The sequence below is a fragment of the Falco naumanni genome, chromosome W (assembly GCF_017639655.2).
Source record: "Falco naumanni isolate bFalNau1 chromosome W, bFalNau1.pat, whole genome shotgun sequence".
Taxonomy (NCBI): domain Eukaryota; kingdom Metazoa; phylum Chordata; class Aves; order Falconiformes; family Falconidae; genus Falco; species Falco naumanni.
In genome coordinates, this window is record NC_054079.1 from 21,597,187 (window position 1) to 21,615,738 (window position 18,552).

The window sequence follows — 18,552 nt, forward strand, 5'->3', positions numbered from 1 at the left end:
CTCCCCTTTTTTTTTAGTTAAACTTTTACTTTTCTTACTGCATATTTGAAAATGTGCTCATCTGCCAATGGCAGCTTATTTGCGATCTCAGCTCAGTTTGAAATTAGGCATCAAGATGTATAAAGAAAGACACAGAAAGAAACGTGAAGACAGATAGAACAGGCGGTGTCAGATAGAGATACAACTGATCAGGGTAATTTAATGTTGCAAATCACAATCTAACAGTTTGCGACTTGAATAATACCAGGCAGATGTCCAGAAATTCAGTTACTTCACTCTAAAGTGAACTGTGAATCTAAATGTAAATCATGCATTGTTTTCTCCTTTTTCTAAGTGACTCTAACTGCATTATTCTAAAATTAAGCCCTGCTTTTGTCTGTCTGAAGGCCGGGTTCTCCTGATGAGATGAGCTGCCCTGGTCCTGCGGCAGGAACGAATGCAGGAACCACAGTCTTGCTCCACGTGCTCTCCGAAACCTGACAGTGCCGAGCCGGGCCACGGCTTACATCAGTTACCGCTAAGAACAAAGGAATTCTTCAGATATACCCAATATTAAACTTCTCCTGAAAGACTTTGAAGACAAATTACTGCGGTAGGCCTGGAAAACATACAGGGAGAGCCACAGGGATGGGCAGCAGGGTGCAAAGTTCCCTTCGGCAGAGAAGAAGGAGCTTCACTGGGAAGGGGATGCTTGGAAAGCAATATGGTAGAGGTCTGTAACACGGGGAAGGTGAGCTCACATCGTTACTCGTTGCTCTCCCCATTTAAAGACTGAAACAAAATAAAGCTGTTTTTTTTCAGTAGCATCCAGTCAGATGGGGAAACTCGTTGCTTTAAGGCAGGGGTCCTCAAACTTTTTAACCAGGGGGCCGGCACGCAGATGAAGTGGCAGGAGGTCATCTGCGGCTGCTTGGTTCCCCCCCAACCCTTGGCAGGGGGGTTCTGTAAATACCAGGGGCCGGATTGAGGACCCTGGGGGGGCCGTATCCAGCCCACGGGCCCTAGTTTGAGGACCCCTGCCTTAAGGTATGCAAAGGCCAACCATATAAACAGATTTTTAAAGGAACTGGACAAATTCATACAGAAGAACATCCTCCACTGGTGGCTACTGAACATGAACCCCAGATGCAAGCCCAGGTGGGACAGTTCTGAGCTGCAGGCTGCAAGAGCCCAAGGAACGGTCGGAGGAGTGGGGAGCACACCCCAGGCACTTTGGGTTCTTGGGGCAGTGGACAAAGGGGGCAAAGGAAGGGAACCACGGCTCCTTCTGCGTGGAAGACCAAGATAAACATAAGTAGACAGAGGTCTTTGGAAAGTGTTCATGTCACAGGAATATCTGGGATTACTTACACACAGCTGGGTTTTTTAATGTCTTGTTTTTCTTTCTTACATCACTAACCATGTGGACTTGCTGTAGCTGTCAGTTTGGTAATGTAAGGGACATGATGGAAATCTGGAGATGACTAGAGAAAACCCTTTATTTGAAGGAAGAACAAAGAAACAGTGCCTTAAGAAGAAACACAGCAAGGAGTGCCTGCTGCAAGAGCGCAAAGACTTCGTGAGCGAGAGGAGAACACTAATGTTACCCCGGGAGCAGGCACTGCAGAAGTAAGAACCAGATCTCATAGGAAAAGACAAGCCAGGGTATCTCTATAGAGAAAGGTAATGTACAGTGCTGCCTTACATAGGAAATGGCTATGGAATATAATAACTGTTTCTATTAATATCGCACAGTTGCCGGTCCATCACTTTTATTTAAATACGGCCGCTGATGCCCCAAAGGCTGGGCAGGGCCAGGCTTAGCTGACAGCTTCGGTCTGCACTACAGCTGCCCGGTTTAAACCATTGGGGTATTTACCCGAGCTCAGACAAGCACTACTGCTGTCTGGAACAGCACCCCGAATGGAAGAAAATGTATATGAAAAGCAAGAAAGTGTGTTTGGACTAGGCTGGGGCATGCATCATGAAGACAGATGCAGACACTCACAGCATGTCTGTGTAGACCCCGCTCCTCGCGCGCGAGCAGCCGCCGGGGAAGAGTCGTGGGAAGAATTGCAGCCCAGCCCAGCTGGCATCAGATTTGTCACCATGCACCGAAGAGTAATCTGATGAAAACCATGGATGGTGCTTCCCCAGCAGCTCTATCCATCTTCCCGGCAGAGGCATTCGCAAGGTAACCTGCGAAGGCGCGCCAAACCCGGCTCAACAAACTCGGAAATAAGTGGAGGGTCACCACGGCAGGGTCCGCCTTGCTCTGTCACCTCTGCGTAAAACCGATCCTCAGGTGGTTTTCCTCTCCGCAGAACATAGGATGCAGAACAGATACCGCTCCTACCTCAGTAAAAGGCTGTCACCATTTATCAAGGGCTCTTCTGCTTCCCTTCAGCTTTTGAAAGAAAACCATAAGGTGTTGTGCAAGGGTTGTGCAAGAGGGGGGATCTTAGGCAAGAGCAATCAATGGCTTCAAAGTTAATAGTAAAAGCTTTTTCAAGCCCATCAGAAATCAGGACAATGACGGAGAGTTGGTGGGGCCTGCAAACAACCAAGATGCAACAGCAGAATTCAAGGGAAAAAAAAGGTAACAGCAGAAATGCTAAACAGATTCTTTTCACCTGCCTTGCCGTGGGACAGATGATATTTTATAAGGGATTAGTCAGAAAAATTGGCTCCAACTGAAGCGTCAATGTAAAGGCTTTAAAATGAATCAATAAAAAGAAAAATAAAGAAGATCCAAATGACATTTCTAAGAACTCTCAAGAAACTCAAACACAAAAGAGCCTAACTTCTAACCATGCTGTAAAACTGACTACTTAGACCAACCTAGTGCTGAAGTAAACAAGGCAGAAAATATTAAAAACCAACACTGAAAACCATCTTCTGCAAATTCAAGGAGCCACCAGAATGTAAACCTGACTTGTCTACTAGGAGAGAGAACAAAGAGCAATATACACACAGCTAAACCCACCACACTGCCCAACCAACATGGTGTTTGTGGGGGGAAGGCACATCTTGCAAATCTGAATTCTTCTGAAAACGTGATGAGCACACCGATGCAGGAGATCCAGAAAATGTAACAGATTTGTACTCTCAGCTTTCAACAAAGCCACCTCACAAAGGCTCTTAAAGAAACTAAACTGTCTTCAGATAACAGGGAGGTGAGGATAGTCTGGCAGATTAAGAAATGATTGAGACTAGAGACTACAAGAGCAGGAATTAGTAGTTAGCTTTATAAGGGAGAAGTATTACCAGAAAATTCCCAGTTGTGCAGATCTGTACTGTTCAACATACTCCTACATGGCCTGGAAGAAGATATGGCATACGCCAAGGTTGTGATGTTTGGCAAGACCCTGCTTCACGATAATAAACTCAAATGTTACGTGTAAAGAGCAGCTCCTGTAACACTAACGTGCTGGGCAATAAATGCCATACATTCGTGAAAAACACCAGGCAACCAACATGGGGTGAAAAAAGCCTTATGCCATAAATACACACCAGCAGGCTCTTGTTACCTATAACCAGCCCAAGAAGAGGAGGAAACCTAGAGCTACAGTGTGCCATCAGCTGACAACCTGAGCTGATGGTAAAGCAGGAGAACCAGCCCCTCGCTGCCCCCAAGAAACCCCCCACAAGGAGCAACATTGGGCAAAAAGCAGAGACAACCCTGAAGCCTGTTCTCACAGAATGGTCGGGGTGGGAAGGAACCTCTGGAGATCGTCTGGTCCGACCCCCTGCGAAGGCAGGTTCCCCTTGAGTTATGTCCCTCTGTGAATTTACGACACACCTGTATTTTGGATACAGAGTAAAAATCTGGTAAGTCCATCAAGAAAGAGCATCAAGGTCTACAGAAGAGAAGCAAAGTCAGAAAAAACAGAGGGTAGTTCCTTTAGAGGACAGACTCAACATGGATTCTCCAGCTTGGAAAAAGGACTGCCACAGTGGGGCATGATGCAGGCTACGTCAACCCAAACACCAGGGCAGAAAGGGTCCCATCTGCTGCTTGTGGCAACATGAGGAGCAGGGAGGACGACAGTGGGTCTTGAGGGAACAGAGTCAGAAGGAAAGAGGAGGAGCACCATTCCCAAGTGCACAAGGTCACTGTGCCAGGCCAAGCTGCCAGGAAAGGCTGGGTCACTTCACAAAGAAGAAAGTCAAGCTGCTTAAATACTCGGCACCGCACCCAGCACTGGAACGACTGGGAAAGTACCATATATGCTTGCTCTGTTCTTATATTCCTCCCAAGGAAATCCTTCGAGTCTCTGCTGGAGACAGGACCCCTGCATGGATGAGCGTTTGGTTCATCAGGACATGAAGGAAAGATGCTTTCGAGTTCTTATGCAAAACACCAAACAACCCGGCACGAGGAACACTACGAACCTCCTCCAGACCTGGAAGGGTGCAGGTTATGCACGACAGTTCTGCACTGGGCTTTAACTGGGCTTTTGGGATGGAGCAGCCAAATCTGGACTGGAAGAAAGGCTTCAATTCATTAGTTGATGGTGGACACGGGTTTGGGGCAAGAGCAAGGCAACACTCAGGAGGAAAACAAATTAAAACAGGTAAGAGAAGTCCATCTCCCCAGCGCAGGTAGCAAGCGCGCAGCCAGCTTCAGCCGCTTCCAAGGGGAATCAATGACAGCACGGACAGCAGGTCCATGAACAGGCAGGGACATCCCCCCCAGCCCCACTGACACAACAGCCCTGGCTGCTGGGGCAGCATGAAGGGCAGGAGCTGCAGAGATGCCTGGGATCACACATTGCCACGGAATGCTAAGCTAGATGATGCCCGCCCGAAGCAGCAAGGCATTTCTGATCTACCAAGGCCGGTCTTTATCTCAAACTGGCTGCTGTGGGTTAACCCTATCCTGGCTGAAACCAGGGCACCAGTTTAAATGTCCTTCATATTAGAGAACACAGCTGGGCACACGTGAGCCTGAATGCTGGCTTCCCTGGTGAGCAGGCAGGGCTCCACTGACACAAAACATCAGCCAACTTGGGCGTGATGCAGAAGACGAAGATAACTTGGGAAGAGGATTGTAAACCAGGACCTGAAAACACCACCAAAGCTGTCGCTTTTGCTTGTGAGCTATTCCCCCGCTCACAACGCTATTAATGTACTGAAGGCATCACGAAAGACCTTTTGATGGATTGATTCTAACTCTGTTGAAGAGTGTGTTTATTGTTATAGTTCATCTCCTAAAACTTTCTCAGCATGTTTCTACAAAGTATAATTCTGCACCAGAAAGCGAAAGGACAGAATGATGAAGTACAGCCTTTTCACATCCTTCTGGTGGGATCCTGATTGCAAATCTTAGATTATTGAATAAACTTCCAGGAATCGGTATCTCAGTGAGTATAATTGTATCTAGCAAAGCATCTAGTGTAACCGATAGGCTGGAGCCTTCTATTAGAGAATTTCAGCCAGACTTTTTATAGTTTAAATTCTAGTACGAACTCACGCTGTTCTGATGGCATAGCGCTTCCTGAAACAGCAGACTGGAAATTATGTTTCTGTGTTACAAAGAGCAGAAAAACTTGCACCATCTCGGTATTCACAGCTGATGATCTTCCCAAATTATGAGGAAGTGACATTGCTGGATAAAAGTCATATTCTTCTTATACTGCGCGACAGTTCACCACCCTCCTGTAACTGTAAGCTTAACATTCTTGTAAAATATACAGTGCAGTATTATGTGACTGCTCTGGTAATAAAATTACTGTGAAACCAGTGCCTCAAGGGGAAATGCACATAATGTTTCTCCTGGAAAAGCTGCATGTCACAGTGCATAATGTCATACAAACAACATGTCATTAGAAGTGAAAGCAGCAAGTAGGATTAATACACGCATCAGATGGATATGATAGACTTGTACAGCGTATGCTAAAGGCGCTCAATCTCAATAACTGGTTGCTTAAACATCGCACTGCTTCAGACCTTGAAAATAAAAAGCCAATGCTTAGCATAAAATTAACCACCGCCAATGCCATCCTATTGTCCCTTGGAAGGATTTTCTCCCTGCTGCCTTTCCAAGCTGCACGACCGTCACTGGGGTCTGTCCCAGCAGGGCTACGCCACCACACTCCTGGTCCTCTCACCCAGGGACTGGGACGGGGGCACATCAGCTCCCAGCTGGGCTGGCTCAGATGGCTTCCCCAGGGAGATCAGGGAAGGAGAGTGTGTGCCCAGCCTTCAGGGGAGGTTCACCAGCTTAGGAGGAGAACAGGACTTGCACTCAGACACAAGAAATACTTTTGCAGCCCTCTGTTCTGACACAGCCCAGCAGTATGGCTTGTTGAATATTTACAGCTGCTAAAAAAATCTGCATCTTTGAATTGTTGCACTTCTGATTCACAGATTGGGTTTTTCAGCAGACGAAGCCAGATGAAAATCTGGACGCATTTTTTACACGGGAAATTTAGGCATTTTTCTAGGTGGTTCCTCAAAGCACAGGGGCAGGAGGTTGCATTTGCACTCCTACCTGTTTACATCCCTCTGGAAGACTCTGCATCCCTAAATGTTTCTGTAAGGCTTCTGTGCAACGGGTGGAAAGATGGCTTAATTAAACTGGACTTTATTAGACCTCTTTTGAGGGAGAAAAGAGAGTGATTTTCACGTGTCACGCACACAAAAGCAGCAATACATTGTAAAGGAAGAACTCTCAAATGGAATGGCAAGATTGAGCACAAAAATGCCATCCTGAAATGGGATACATTTTTCTCAGACAGTGACAAATTAAGAAGAGACTGTATTTAGTTTCTTCTTTGTTCGAAAACCTTGAAAAATATGATGCCCATGTATTAATGTTTGAACCCACCCTCCATTCTTACTGCATTAGTCCTGCTTGCAGTCATCCAATACAGAATCATGTGTGTAATGTGAAACGTGTCCAGCGATGTGTTCCCTATTTACCAATTATTTAATTTGCTTTATTTGCTCTGAGATAGAGGCAAAGCAATATTTTTTTATTTCCTGCATTTAAGTACACAGAGGTATGCTCTTAATTTACAGAGCCACTCTCGGCAATGTCAGAGGCGGCTCTCTCCCTCACAGGGACACGCCGCTGTCGCCGCTTCCCCCACACCACGTGGAAACCTGGCAAAGAACTGAAGGGGAGGAATGTCATGATACAGAAGTATCACTTCACGTGGCACTGCAGGCGATTAAGTCACTAAAGACGATAAAATCAAACTTCAAAACCAATGGGATCAGGCACTGAGCTGGTGCACTGCCTTCCATACAGACCCTGAAGCAAAGTGCTTGGCTGTAATGACGTATCTCATTCACAAAAAGAAACAGCAGTAGTAAAATGCATGAGCAAAGGAGGTGAAGGTCAACTATGATGTACTTATTCCCATGAAATCCTTTCTATCTCTCTGCACTGAGACTGATCGAAGAAGTATACCTGGCATACACCATCAAAGAACTCTGCGCCTTGATTTCAGCTCTTTGGTGCTAGCCCAGTGCACTGGAGCAGATGTGAGGGGAGACAGGAGGGAAAGGGAGAGCCCCAGGCAGCAACCGCAGCACCCAACCTTAACTCACCCATGATACTGTCCGTCCCGTTGGCAGGGGGGGTGCAAGAAGACGCGCTGTAATGATTTGTGCCACTGCGGTGGAAGGTGGACATCGGAGGAAGACTGGAATTGATGTCTGCTGAGGAGTGTGATGGGTAGTTCTGTGGCAAAAAAGAATAAAAAAAAGATAGTATTTTAACCGTTGAGACCACGGAAGGCAGCATGCTGCTCACATTGCCCCAGTCCCAAGTGCTGGGGTATCACACCCAACTGAGAAAAGCAGAATGCTGCCCTAAGACTAGGCAGGGAATGTATTTTTCTACCCCAACTCGACACGTTCTGGAGGAGACACAGCATACACCTATCTGATATGGATAAATATCCCTGGTGGACAGCTCGTAACTGATGATGCTACCATAGGGATGCAATGAGAAGAAATTAAGAAAGAGAAGTTAGGTGGTGTACCAAGCCAATCGTTTTGACAGGGACAGCTCCTGGCTGGAGGAGCAGCCTTCCGAGGGAAGTGGCAGAAACCCCACGTTGCTTTTGACATGAAACCCAAGATCTGACAAGATGTGCATGGCTGGTATCACCAAACGTGCCGTAAGGAACCACCCCGGCCCCCCAGGTAGTCAGCTGGATCACTTTTCCCTCCCACTGCGGTGCCTCTGTGACAGACGACTGAAAATCTGCTGGATCAAGTTCTCCAAACCAGCGTGTGACAAGCATCTGGGCAGCACACAGAAGACCTTGGTAGCTCTACAGCTAGATCCAACCTTCATTACTGTGACCCAACATTGCTGTGGTCAAATGTTTTGCTGAATTTCCATTACTACAAACCTGGCTTACTGCAGCGATGCAGCTTGATGCAAGCAAATGTCAATTTATTGTACAGAAACACGAGTCCATATACACTTTCCGAAGGTGCGCGTTTTAAACAGTTTGGTTCTTGAAGCTAAGCATTGCATACTAGGCAATCCCCGATTGGTGGTTAACTACCAGCAATTAACAGCAAGGTGTTACCTTTCCTTGGCGCCATCCGTCCCCCACTCCCCTGTGCTCTGTGTCATGTTAATTGTTGTCTAGACAAGCTCGAGCACATTCCCCTCAGCTAACTGATTGCCAGGCATGGTCCTAGTTTCCAGCCCGCTCCTGCATCTCCCCCTTCCTGTTGCACAAAAAGAACCTTTGAAACCGAATGAGTAAAAACAAGGTATAAGTAATAGAACAAATAAAAAAGCAACTAAGACATATTACCAATGTCAAAATAACCCACTGTCTTTGTTCCGTACAATTTTACAATTTCCCCTTTTTGTTTTTGAACAGCTAGTACCAGGTTTGCCATGTTCTGCAGGGCCCTTGCAAACATGACAGCAACCAAGGTAATAGCAAACAAACAATACTGCCAATTGAGTGAATGGATGCCAAAAAGGCTGACATTTTCTCAGATTTTGATAACATGTTGCTGCAATGGGGCGCCTAAAATCCACGCAGCACATACCATCAAAATCCTCACAGCCATGTCCTTGAACCAACAACAAAAAGCAGTGGCAATTTTGACTCACATTCTTAACTGCCTACCAAACAAGGTGATTTAACTCTTTAATGCTTTCCCTGCTGTTACTCTGGATAAGAGAAGAACCGCTGCGACACGTTCCCATCATAGCCTCCTACTACATTAGCATCTACAGAAAGACAATTATCGACACTCAAAGTGTAAACAATATCATCTTCTTTTGGATTAACATTATACATAGGTGGAAGGGCACACCAAACAAGAACTGGTTCAGTCAAAAAGTTCGAAACATAGCATGCCTTCTCTGAACATACCTCTGGGGTCATTCCCTTCATTCCCTCTCTTTTTATGCAGAGAAACACTTTTACCGTAACAGAGAAGCCCCTATTTACATCTCTGAGCCCGGACACAAACCGCAGCTGTATGCTCCACCAGGCTCAGGGCAGGAATCATTCATGCAGTTACGTAGCTATATATCTCTACAAGCATGCAGACACCTATTAAACACTAGATAACCATGTTTATCTTTCCTATTCCCCTTCACGATACCTAGCTGTTCTCTCCTTATGAATCCTCCCTTCCCGCACTGCTTTGCTTAACTCTTTAACAGCCTCGTATTACACAGGCTGCCACTCTCGAGGTTGATCTGTCTGACAAAATACTCAACATGCCATAGCGACTCCCAAAACCCATCACTTAAGTGTTTCCCACTTGCATTCCTGCCACCAATCCCTCAGACCCCCTTTCACCCTCCCCAAAAATACAATCAATGCGTCGGGAGGGGGTGGGGGAAAGGTCTAGCTCCTTTTCCAGATCTATAGGACCTGGATCAAAAGGTTTATCAGTGTCAATGAAATAATTTTCCAAGTTGTCCTGTTCCCATGCTTGGTCCTGTGTTGTGAGGGTCGCTGCAATCAGTGACAGAAGCTTTGGGGGCAGAGGAGGTGTGGACAGAATCGCCATCGTTGACAGTGTGTTGAGAAGAGTCACGCTGTCGGTGGAATTTACAGCCTCTAGTTCAGTGCTTACACTGTTGGCGGAATTTACAGCTTCCTCTGGTTTAGCACCGTTAGTAGAATTAGTCCACACTTGGCAAAGAGTAGTCAGAATTTGCCACCAAGATGCTAAATGCATTCCCGACATGGAGTTCCCCTCCGCGGCAGCATCATACAATTGGCTGCTGTATGTGCACACTTTCATTCTTTCAAAGTCTCTAAAGTTTCTTGGCTGCTCACCTGTCTCGATGCAGGTTGTCCGCCTGGTCCAGACAGCCAGACGATCGTTCAGCCAAGGCGTCTCCTCCGGAACGCAGCCCTCTTCCACGAGCTGTCTTTTTTCCGTCCTTATTCTTCCAAGGCTTCGGAACACCACCACAGGGGTCACCATTTGAGGAAACTGAGGCACGGACTCCCTGATCTGACTAGAAGACCCTTCATGAGTCCATATACGTCTCTTTCTGGGGACGAAGCCTGATTCCCCATTACGGATTTCCCACAGCTCACCTCTCAGCTCCGGAGGGATTTCTGGCCGGCTCCTGCTTCCTTTCAGCAGATCATTCAAAGTTCTGTGGGATTCGCTGCATGTCGCTCAGACAGGCGATTCGAGAGCCCTTCACGTCAGATCCTTAAACGCATCACGTCGGGGTCACCAATTTGCGGCGAATGAAGAGACGGGACGCAGCTTGATGCAAGCAAATGTCAATTTATTGTACAGAAACACGAGTTTTTATAGACTTTCCGAAGGTGCGCGTTTTAAACAGATTGGTTCTTGAAGCTAAGCCTTGCATACTAGGCAATCCCTGATTGGTGGTTAACTGCCATCAATTAACAGCAAGGTGTTACCTTTCCTTGGCGCCATCCGTCCCCCACTCCCCTGTGCTCTGTGTCATGTTAATTGTTGTCTAGACAAGCTCGAGCACATTCCCCTCAGCTAACCGATTGCCGCGCATGGTCCTAGTTTCCAGCCCGCTCCTGCAGCTTACATTAGTGCTGTTTGTCACTGTTGAACAGTCTTTTCTTCATCGGCGTGTAAGATGTTGTGTGCAGACAGGTCTTAGAATAGAACTTGCCCAGCTTTTATCTCCACCACGGCATTGCCCCCAGTAGAGAAGAGGTCCTGCAGAAGACCTCTAGGTTTTGGAGACTGACACAAAGCCTCCTTAGAAACACGGGTAGCTGGTGACACGTGGAAGCACCTGGCCCAGGATGAAGGCACTGAAGTGTTGGAGGATCATCTCCATGCCCTCTGCCTCCCTAGGTCGTTCAGAGTAAGCGGGCTGAGAACATCCTCCCCTTCGTTTGGACTATTCAATTATTTTACAGGATTTCTTGTAATGAAGTGCCAAGTAACCAAATACTGTAAAGTTATCTCAAAGAATGTAAACAACATAGCCCAAACCTCTTTTTCTTATCCATGGAAAAATGACCATCAACTCTGACTGAGGTCTGAGTAATGTTTTCAGGCTTTGACTCATTATACACCACTCCAGGACTTGTATCCCAAACCCAACCAGCCAAAAAGGCGCAGCTGAACAGGATTTCTCGTGTGATGGAGAAATGAGCAAACAACGATTGCTGAGGCCAGTGGCCTGAACCCCAGTGACTCCATCCATCTCCCCTGCGAAACAGCTGGTCTGGGACATGTACCGAAGGGCTGGTTTGGGCTTGTCTCACTTTTCAGGGGCTTTTGCCAAACAATTTAGGAAAAACATGAGATCTGAATATAGCTTAGTGGAGAACTGCTCTGTATTCAGTGCATCTATTTATTTATCTCTCTATCTCTATCTATTGATCTGTCTATTATATATCTACATCTTTTTTTTCAATGCATCTATCTATGATATGCCTGAGAAAGCAAAAATAATAAGCAACGGTTTTTCTTTCTTTTGCTATATACATTTTTCTCTACAGGTCAGTGAGCAGTTAAGGACATTTGCAGGGAACTGAAGTGAAATCACCAGCTGACCTCTCATTGATGCTCCAGCAGAAATTATGCAGAGAGTATTCAGGAGTATCACTGCCTCCCTTCTGTCCCAGAGCTATCTAAAATATAGAAGGCTCTGCCAGTCCAGCCATACATAAATGATTAGTACAAGCACCATTGGCACTGAGCAGCTACAGCTTGGACTAGTATTGGTGGTCCTCACTATCTCTGAAATTTAGGGTAGATATAATAATACCTACATAGAAAAACATTTTGGGGAGTTTTGGTGGAACATCCCTACCCATTTTGCATCACATAAATATTTAAGTTCTTCATAAACACCCCTACAGGTGACAAGCCCAAGCAATTCAGAAGTGAGGTAAAAAATGCCAAAATGTTCGCCGCCTTGCCCCATGAAGGCACTCTGCTGTCTTACCTCTACCCTCAGCTGCCACCATAAAAAGCCACCTAATTCTGATGGATGAGTACCCATGCAGATAACAAATGAGATGAAATTGGGTTTTAAAACTTATGCTCAATTTTTGTTATATATGCCTGTCACTTCAGAGCTATGTTAAGTTTGCTTAGTGCCTTAATTATGCCTTTTATAAGGACATGATTAAGCAGTTTTTGAGGCAATTTCTTTTGCTTTTGACTTCCTATTAATTTTCCATAGCAGCGTGCTAACCTCGTTAAATGTAAGACTTTAAAGATTTGTTTTGCAAATTAATTTTCAGTTTGCAAGAGTAAATTTTAATTCTTATTCCCCGAACGATGCTTCTGCTTGACTTTACAGCAACGGACTCCTTCCTCCCTTAAACCCAGTACTCCTCATTACTCATCCTTCTCAACAACCTCCAAGAATGAAAAGCAGAGGTACAGAGTAGAAAAGCTTTTCTGCTTACAGTGTTCCACACATTTTGAGAAAAATTACTTTGCTCTGGCTGGCTGTTAATTTCTTTACTGCTCGCTTAAAACCAAAAGCCAACCAAAAAACCAAATTGATGGAAACCAGCGTTATCTCTATATCATCAGTTCAGCCATGATATTAGGAGAACATCCCTTAAATGGTACTCAGATCAGATTTAATTCAAATTTTATCTTATTCCAATACAATAGATGGAATCGGTCCCAGCAGCTTCCTCCTGCTAGGGAGCAGGATGTACAAGAGAAAATCAAAAAACTTCCTTTTTTAAAGCAGCAAATCGATGGTAGATAGTTATCTATAAACCCAGCCCGGCACAGGACACGCCGACTGCCATAAATCACGGACACTGAAAAGCGCAGGCGTCAGCAGCGGCCACGAAGGGAGCAGAGGGCACCAACATGGCCTCAGCCGCCTGCTTGCGACACAGGAACCGCCTGCATCTCCTCCCCCCCCCCCCCCGCACTAGGGGGGCTCTGCACCCGGACAGTGACACGCGCTGGTGCCGCAGGCAGGGTGAAGCTGTGCCCGCACCCAGCCAGCACCCACCCCTCCACTGCACTCCCCAGAGCATCCCCCCACCACCACCCTGCGGCTTACAGGTTTCCTTCCCTCAGCGGAACCTGAATAAAATCTTGAAGGTTTTCTAAGCTGCCTCAAACTCGTTTTTGCAGAGTCGGGAACACCGTAGCGGTGCGTGGAGAACAGTTCAGCAGCACAACTCCAAGACGTGCCCATGCCACGTGCCCCCCCTCCCCCCTCCCCGTGCCTTACCAAGCGGTCATGTGGGTGCAGGCTGCAGTAGCTGCTGGACTGGGGGATGTGAGAAGAGTTGCCCAGCATGCCCCCATAGCCGGGCTGGTTCATCCCACTGGAGGAGCTCCACGGGTCGCTGCTGTGATGGCCATCTGCAAGAGAGGAGGGGAACCCCGCTGGTGCCAGAGCTGCGGCCACGTGCCTCTGCAAGCTCCATCCTAATGGGGCTACGGGGCTTCAGCACCAGTACAAATGATGCTGAACCGAGCAACAGTGACCACTCGTGTCATCCTGCAATGCTTCATTACAGTCGCATCACTTGGGCTTGAAAGTTTCCTGCTGTTTTATTCCTGCTCTGGTACCATAAACTCAATTATAACAAAATTCATCAGGGACAAAAGTCTGAAGGCTGAAATGAAACCCCCTGCAGCCTATGGAGTGAGGATGTGTCACCAGTCTTGGGGAAGCCTCCACCTGGGAAGGGATCCTTGTAATATCTCCACTTCACATATTTCACCTCCAGAAAGTTTTCAGAGTTGTTTCATTGTTGCTTTTTGTTTATTTGTTTAAAATACACAGTAGCAACACTTGTATGGTTTATCCTTTTCAGCCTCCTAAGGCCAGCACCCATCCTGCAGCCCAGCTCACTGCCCAGGTACAGGGCGCACCCAAGGGGGCAAAGAGGGCTCCCCAACTTGTATCAAGTAAAACGGGTGGTTGCATATATTGCATTTAACTAGATGTGCTGAAAGGGAATTATAATAATGCAGTAAAATGCATTTTCTACTGGAAGAATGCCAATGTGTTAACAAAAAAAAACCCAACACCCCCCCCCCAAAAAAAAAAAAAAACAAAAAAAACTTTTCCATAATGATCAGCAGACCTGAAAGATGGGCACATGGGCTGGAAAAGTTGTCGTCTTTTTCAAACTACAGGAGTTGGTCTAATAAAAAATTATTATGCCTCACCTACAGCCCTGCCTTATTTATACACTTCAAACACCCCGGTGGCAGTAGCACTTCTAGCATCACCTTCCCATGGCTGTTTGAACAGTCATTTAACTAAGATTTATGTCTTCAATATGAATCTGCCAGAAAATAACATTTAGAACCGCAGAATGGCTAAGCACTACAAAGGGTAAATATTTGATATCATTAGAAGCCTATTAATCCCCAGCTTTGTAACTCCAGAGGAGTTTCGTAGCAGGTTGCTCCTGGGGCAGTATTTATTCGCGTTTTAAGTCAAGAGCACCATTTTCTTTCTAGCCCTGGCCCACACCTCCCACCGCTCGGCAGAAGCTGGTCCCATCGCCCTGCAACGGGGAGCTGAGCCAGCCCCAGGGATGCTGAGTAGCACCCGTGACCCTCAGGTGGTGGGGACACAAAAGTGGCATGTTGCTCTTTTCTTTTTGTTTCCCAAGGGTGGGAAATGGAAAGTGTATATCTGTATATGGAATAAAATCCAATCCTTTGCCCTGCAAATACTTTGGCCAAGCAGTTCCGCTGAATTAAACAGATTTACTTGCTCTTTGCTTAGCCTAGAGCAGAGTATATGTAGAAGTGTTTTAAAGCTCTTTTTTTTTTCCCTAAACGTGGCAAAAGATGAGTACCCTAGTTGCGTGTGGGTCTCTCCAAACTCTAGGAAATTTTATTTACTAAGCTGTACCAAATTTCATTGTACTTGCACATAACTACTGCGAGAAATACAACATGGTGGCAGTGAGTACGTGAAAACTATGATCCCATCCTCAAACAAGAGGAAGGGTTTCATTTTCAATGGGTTGCTCTAATTCCACACGCAGGCGAAGAGACACACTTGTAACACCGTATACTTGATCTAAGACAAAATCTTTCTCATTAGCATAAAGCAACAATGCACAAAGTACATGCCCAAATTCGTGTGGATCTAGTATACGCATAATATATGTGCACACACACATGCTGGAGGAAAATGTTTCAAAAACCTTGGATGATAAGAGGCTGGCAAGTTATTCATTATGCTGCTTCACTGCAGGATCAAAACAAGATGTTCAGAGGCATAATGGTCAGACGAAGACGGACAGGTCTTCATTTTAATGGTAATGTTACAGACCACAAGACGATATTCCAGCATGTCTCGACTACGTATAAACTAAAATACAAACACAGAAAATGTATGCAAAATAGATTGCCTTTTGAAAGCAGTGTCTTACCTTGCATGAAGAAGGAGCTAGGAAAAGTGCTGGCTGCTGGTTTTGAGGATGGATAACCTGGTGAATCCCTATTGTAGTCGGCAGTGCTTGCTGACGGGGCATAAACCTAAGGAAAAAAAGACTAATTTAGTACACCTTTAGCAAGAAGCAGGAAAGAAATATTGAGGTTTTACCTTGCTCAGTATAAATCCGTTCACAACACCACATAATTCTTCTCTCAGAACACAAAACCCTCAGTATATGTGTGACTGGAAAATAAATTCTAAGTTTCAAAAGAAACTCCAGCCTGACATTTTCCAGCTTTAAACAAGGATATGTGCAAGGTATTTGTCAAACTATGTATTTCTGTAAATAAAACGAACAAACAGATGCACATATGTTCTTCCTAGAGCATTATGGAGCTTAAAACAAACAAGAACTTGAAACAATGCTGGGTTTCTCATATGAAAACGTACAGACTTTACCCACTTAAGAACAAAACTGAAAGCACTGCAAGGAAGTAAAAAACGTTATTTCCCAAACTAATAAAATAATAATAAAAATAATTTAGAAAAACAATTTAGAAAAACAGCATTATCAAGAACACAGAAAATTACAAACATATCTTGGGATATTAAATTCCCATGGATCAAGCTCTTTCCAGAGAAGCTTGAAGGGACTATAAAAAACCTGGATCTACACAAGACCACCAATGCAGCGTGTGTGCACATCAGGGAAAAAACTCCTCCTTTCTTAGGACTTATTGTATTTGTCTGTGCAATAAACTTAGCCCGTGTGCCAAAACACTCATTTACTTATATCTGTTTACTAATACACCAGAGCCTCCTGCAACTTGCCTTTAGAAAATACCGATTCTATTTCTTGCTTTAGTTTACTCCAACCAGGAAGGCATTTAAAACCAAAACAAAACCAAAAAAAGCCCCAACAACCCAGTCCAGGCTGATAAGTGCAATTTATTATTTACAGCGTAATTTATTCCTTCTGCCTATATACCCTCTATATTCCTCCGTGCTTTGTTTCTGTGCTGGAGGTGCCTCTCTCCAGATGGTCAGGAAGACTGAAGCACTGTCATCTCCTTGATGAAAATGGATACCTTCCTGCCTCCATTTTGAAGCAGGCAGCAGATCACAAAATTGGCAGAGCGCCTGCTCCGACGTAGAGAAATCCACCAGTGAAGCACGGCTGCCGGCGGGGCTGGGAAGGGCACCCGGCTCCTCCACTAGCATCCCCCCGCCAGGGCAGGGGGAGCAAAGAGCTTCTTGTGTTAAAAAATAAAAACCCACCCAAAAGAGCAGGGAACAAAAGGCCGAGGGGCTGCACAGCAACTTCCCCCCATGCCACAGGGCTCCCAGAGCCCCAGCCAGGAGCAGGGCGGTGGGATGGGGCCCGGCAGCCCAGCATTGCATCCCCGTGGGGCACAGCAGCCCCTCTGGCTCTGTGAGCCTGACGGCGCTCGCCCCAGCAGGGCCAGCAGCAGCTCGGGGCCTGGGACAAGCCCAATGTCACAAACCAAAGCAAAAGTCTTGTGAATATAGTCAAGATCAAATGGGTTTGGGGCGCTGGGCGCCCAGGAGGAGGAATGCCCCACTGCCTGTGGTGCAGCAGCGGCCCGGGGAGAGCCCCAGGAAACCCTGAGGACTCTTCCAACAGGTTTTTATCATTTTTACCAAGAGGCAACGCAGCCCTGCACCTACCGACCAAACCCAGCGCTGAGCCACCAGCCTGTGCCACCGAGTGCAGGACACTGGGTGGGATGAGATCGCTGCCGGTGTCAACGTTCTACTCGCGTGTCAGCACTTCACTGGATAAAATTACAAATGTAATTATTAAAGAAAATATGATTAAAATACCTAACAAGTAACAGCCAAAAGCCTGCTGCCTGCTGCTGGAGGGTGGGCAGGGCTGGCCCTGGCCAGGCAGGGGCACCCAGCCCTTGGGTACCAGGCTGTCATTTTGGAGCAGGGCTGCCATGTGCTCTCACCGGGCACCACATCCCAGCCTCCGCCATGACAGTGAGGGACCGGGGGGTCCCACCACCCCAGGATCAGTCCCTGCGCACATCAGTCAGGCCCAGCACCAGCTGCAGCCCAAAGTGTCGCTAATACTAGCACCTCCGGCATCGCCATCTTCAGATCAGCTCTCCCTTCAGGATGCTGAGCGATGCAGAAAGTGAGCTGGCATGGGACATTAGTGATGGCTTCAACCTGGGGCCAGGGGCAAAGTCCCTCTTAATCTCAGCCCCTCTGCACCTTCTCAGGATGAGTGCTGTGGTTCAGCTAAGGGAGGGGAGGTCGGGGACACAGGCAAGTGGCTTTTTGAAAATCCTGAGAGTCAGGATGAAGGAGAGCTTCAGTCAGCCCAAAGCTCCGCTTCCTGGTCAATGGGAGGGTACGGAGGTGCCTCCCCCGAACACCCCCTTCCACCGCTGCTCCTGCATTGCCTTCAGAAATGCTTCACACAGGTCCTGCAGCGCCCAGGGAACAGCCTGGCAGAAACTGCAGAGGTTTTCAGAAAAGATAATGGAATGCCAGATTTAACCCTGAGAAGATCAAAGATGGATGTGTCAGGGGGCAAAAAAGGTGCTTGAACACAGGCGGTGCCCAGCGAGGCAGCAAGCACACAGGCCGGAAAGCAGCAAGGACACCAACGGCAGTGTGCTGGCTGCACCCACTGTGCTTCTTCCCTCTGGGCTGTGCCCACAGAGCACGGAGGGACCCCGGGAAGGGCTGGG

At 46.7% G+C, this 18,552-nt stretch overlaps 1 protein-coding gene and 1 long non-coding RNA gene across 13 annotated transcripts in view; one reads left to right on the forward strand and one right to left on the reverse strand.

Moving 5' to 3' along the window:
* The window catches only part of LOC121080579 (transcription factor 4-like), a 239,926-nt gene that overhangs the window by 25,859 nt on the left and 195,515 nt on the right, over positions 1–18,552 (reverse strand). For all 12 annotated transcript variants that reach the window (XM_040578703.1, XM_040578705.1, XM_040578702.1 and 9 more), the window contains 3 exons: positions 15,822–15,927; positions 13,649–13,782; positions 7,540–7,672 (listed from right to left, as the gene is read on the reverse strand). In XM_040578703.1, coding sequence (XP_040434637.1) covers positions 7,540–7,672; positions 13,649–13,782; positions 15,822–15,927 — 373 coding nt within the window. The remainder of the gene's footprint in view (positions 1–7,539; positions 7,673–13,648; positions 13,783–15,821; positions 15,928–18,552) is intronic.
* On the forward strand, positions 3,586–18,386 carry LOC121080580. Its single transcript, XR_005825423.1, has 4 exons — positions 3,586–3,751; positions 13,386–13,390; positions 15,245–15,248; positions 18,376–18,386. It is a non-coding gene; the product is annotated as an uncharacterized LOC121080580 (long non-coding RNA).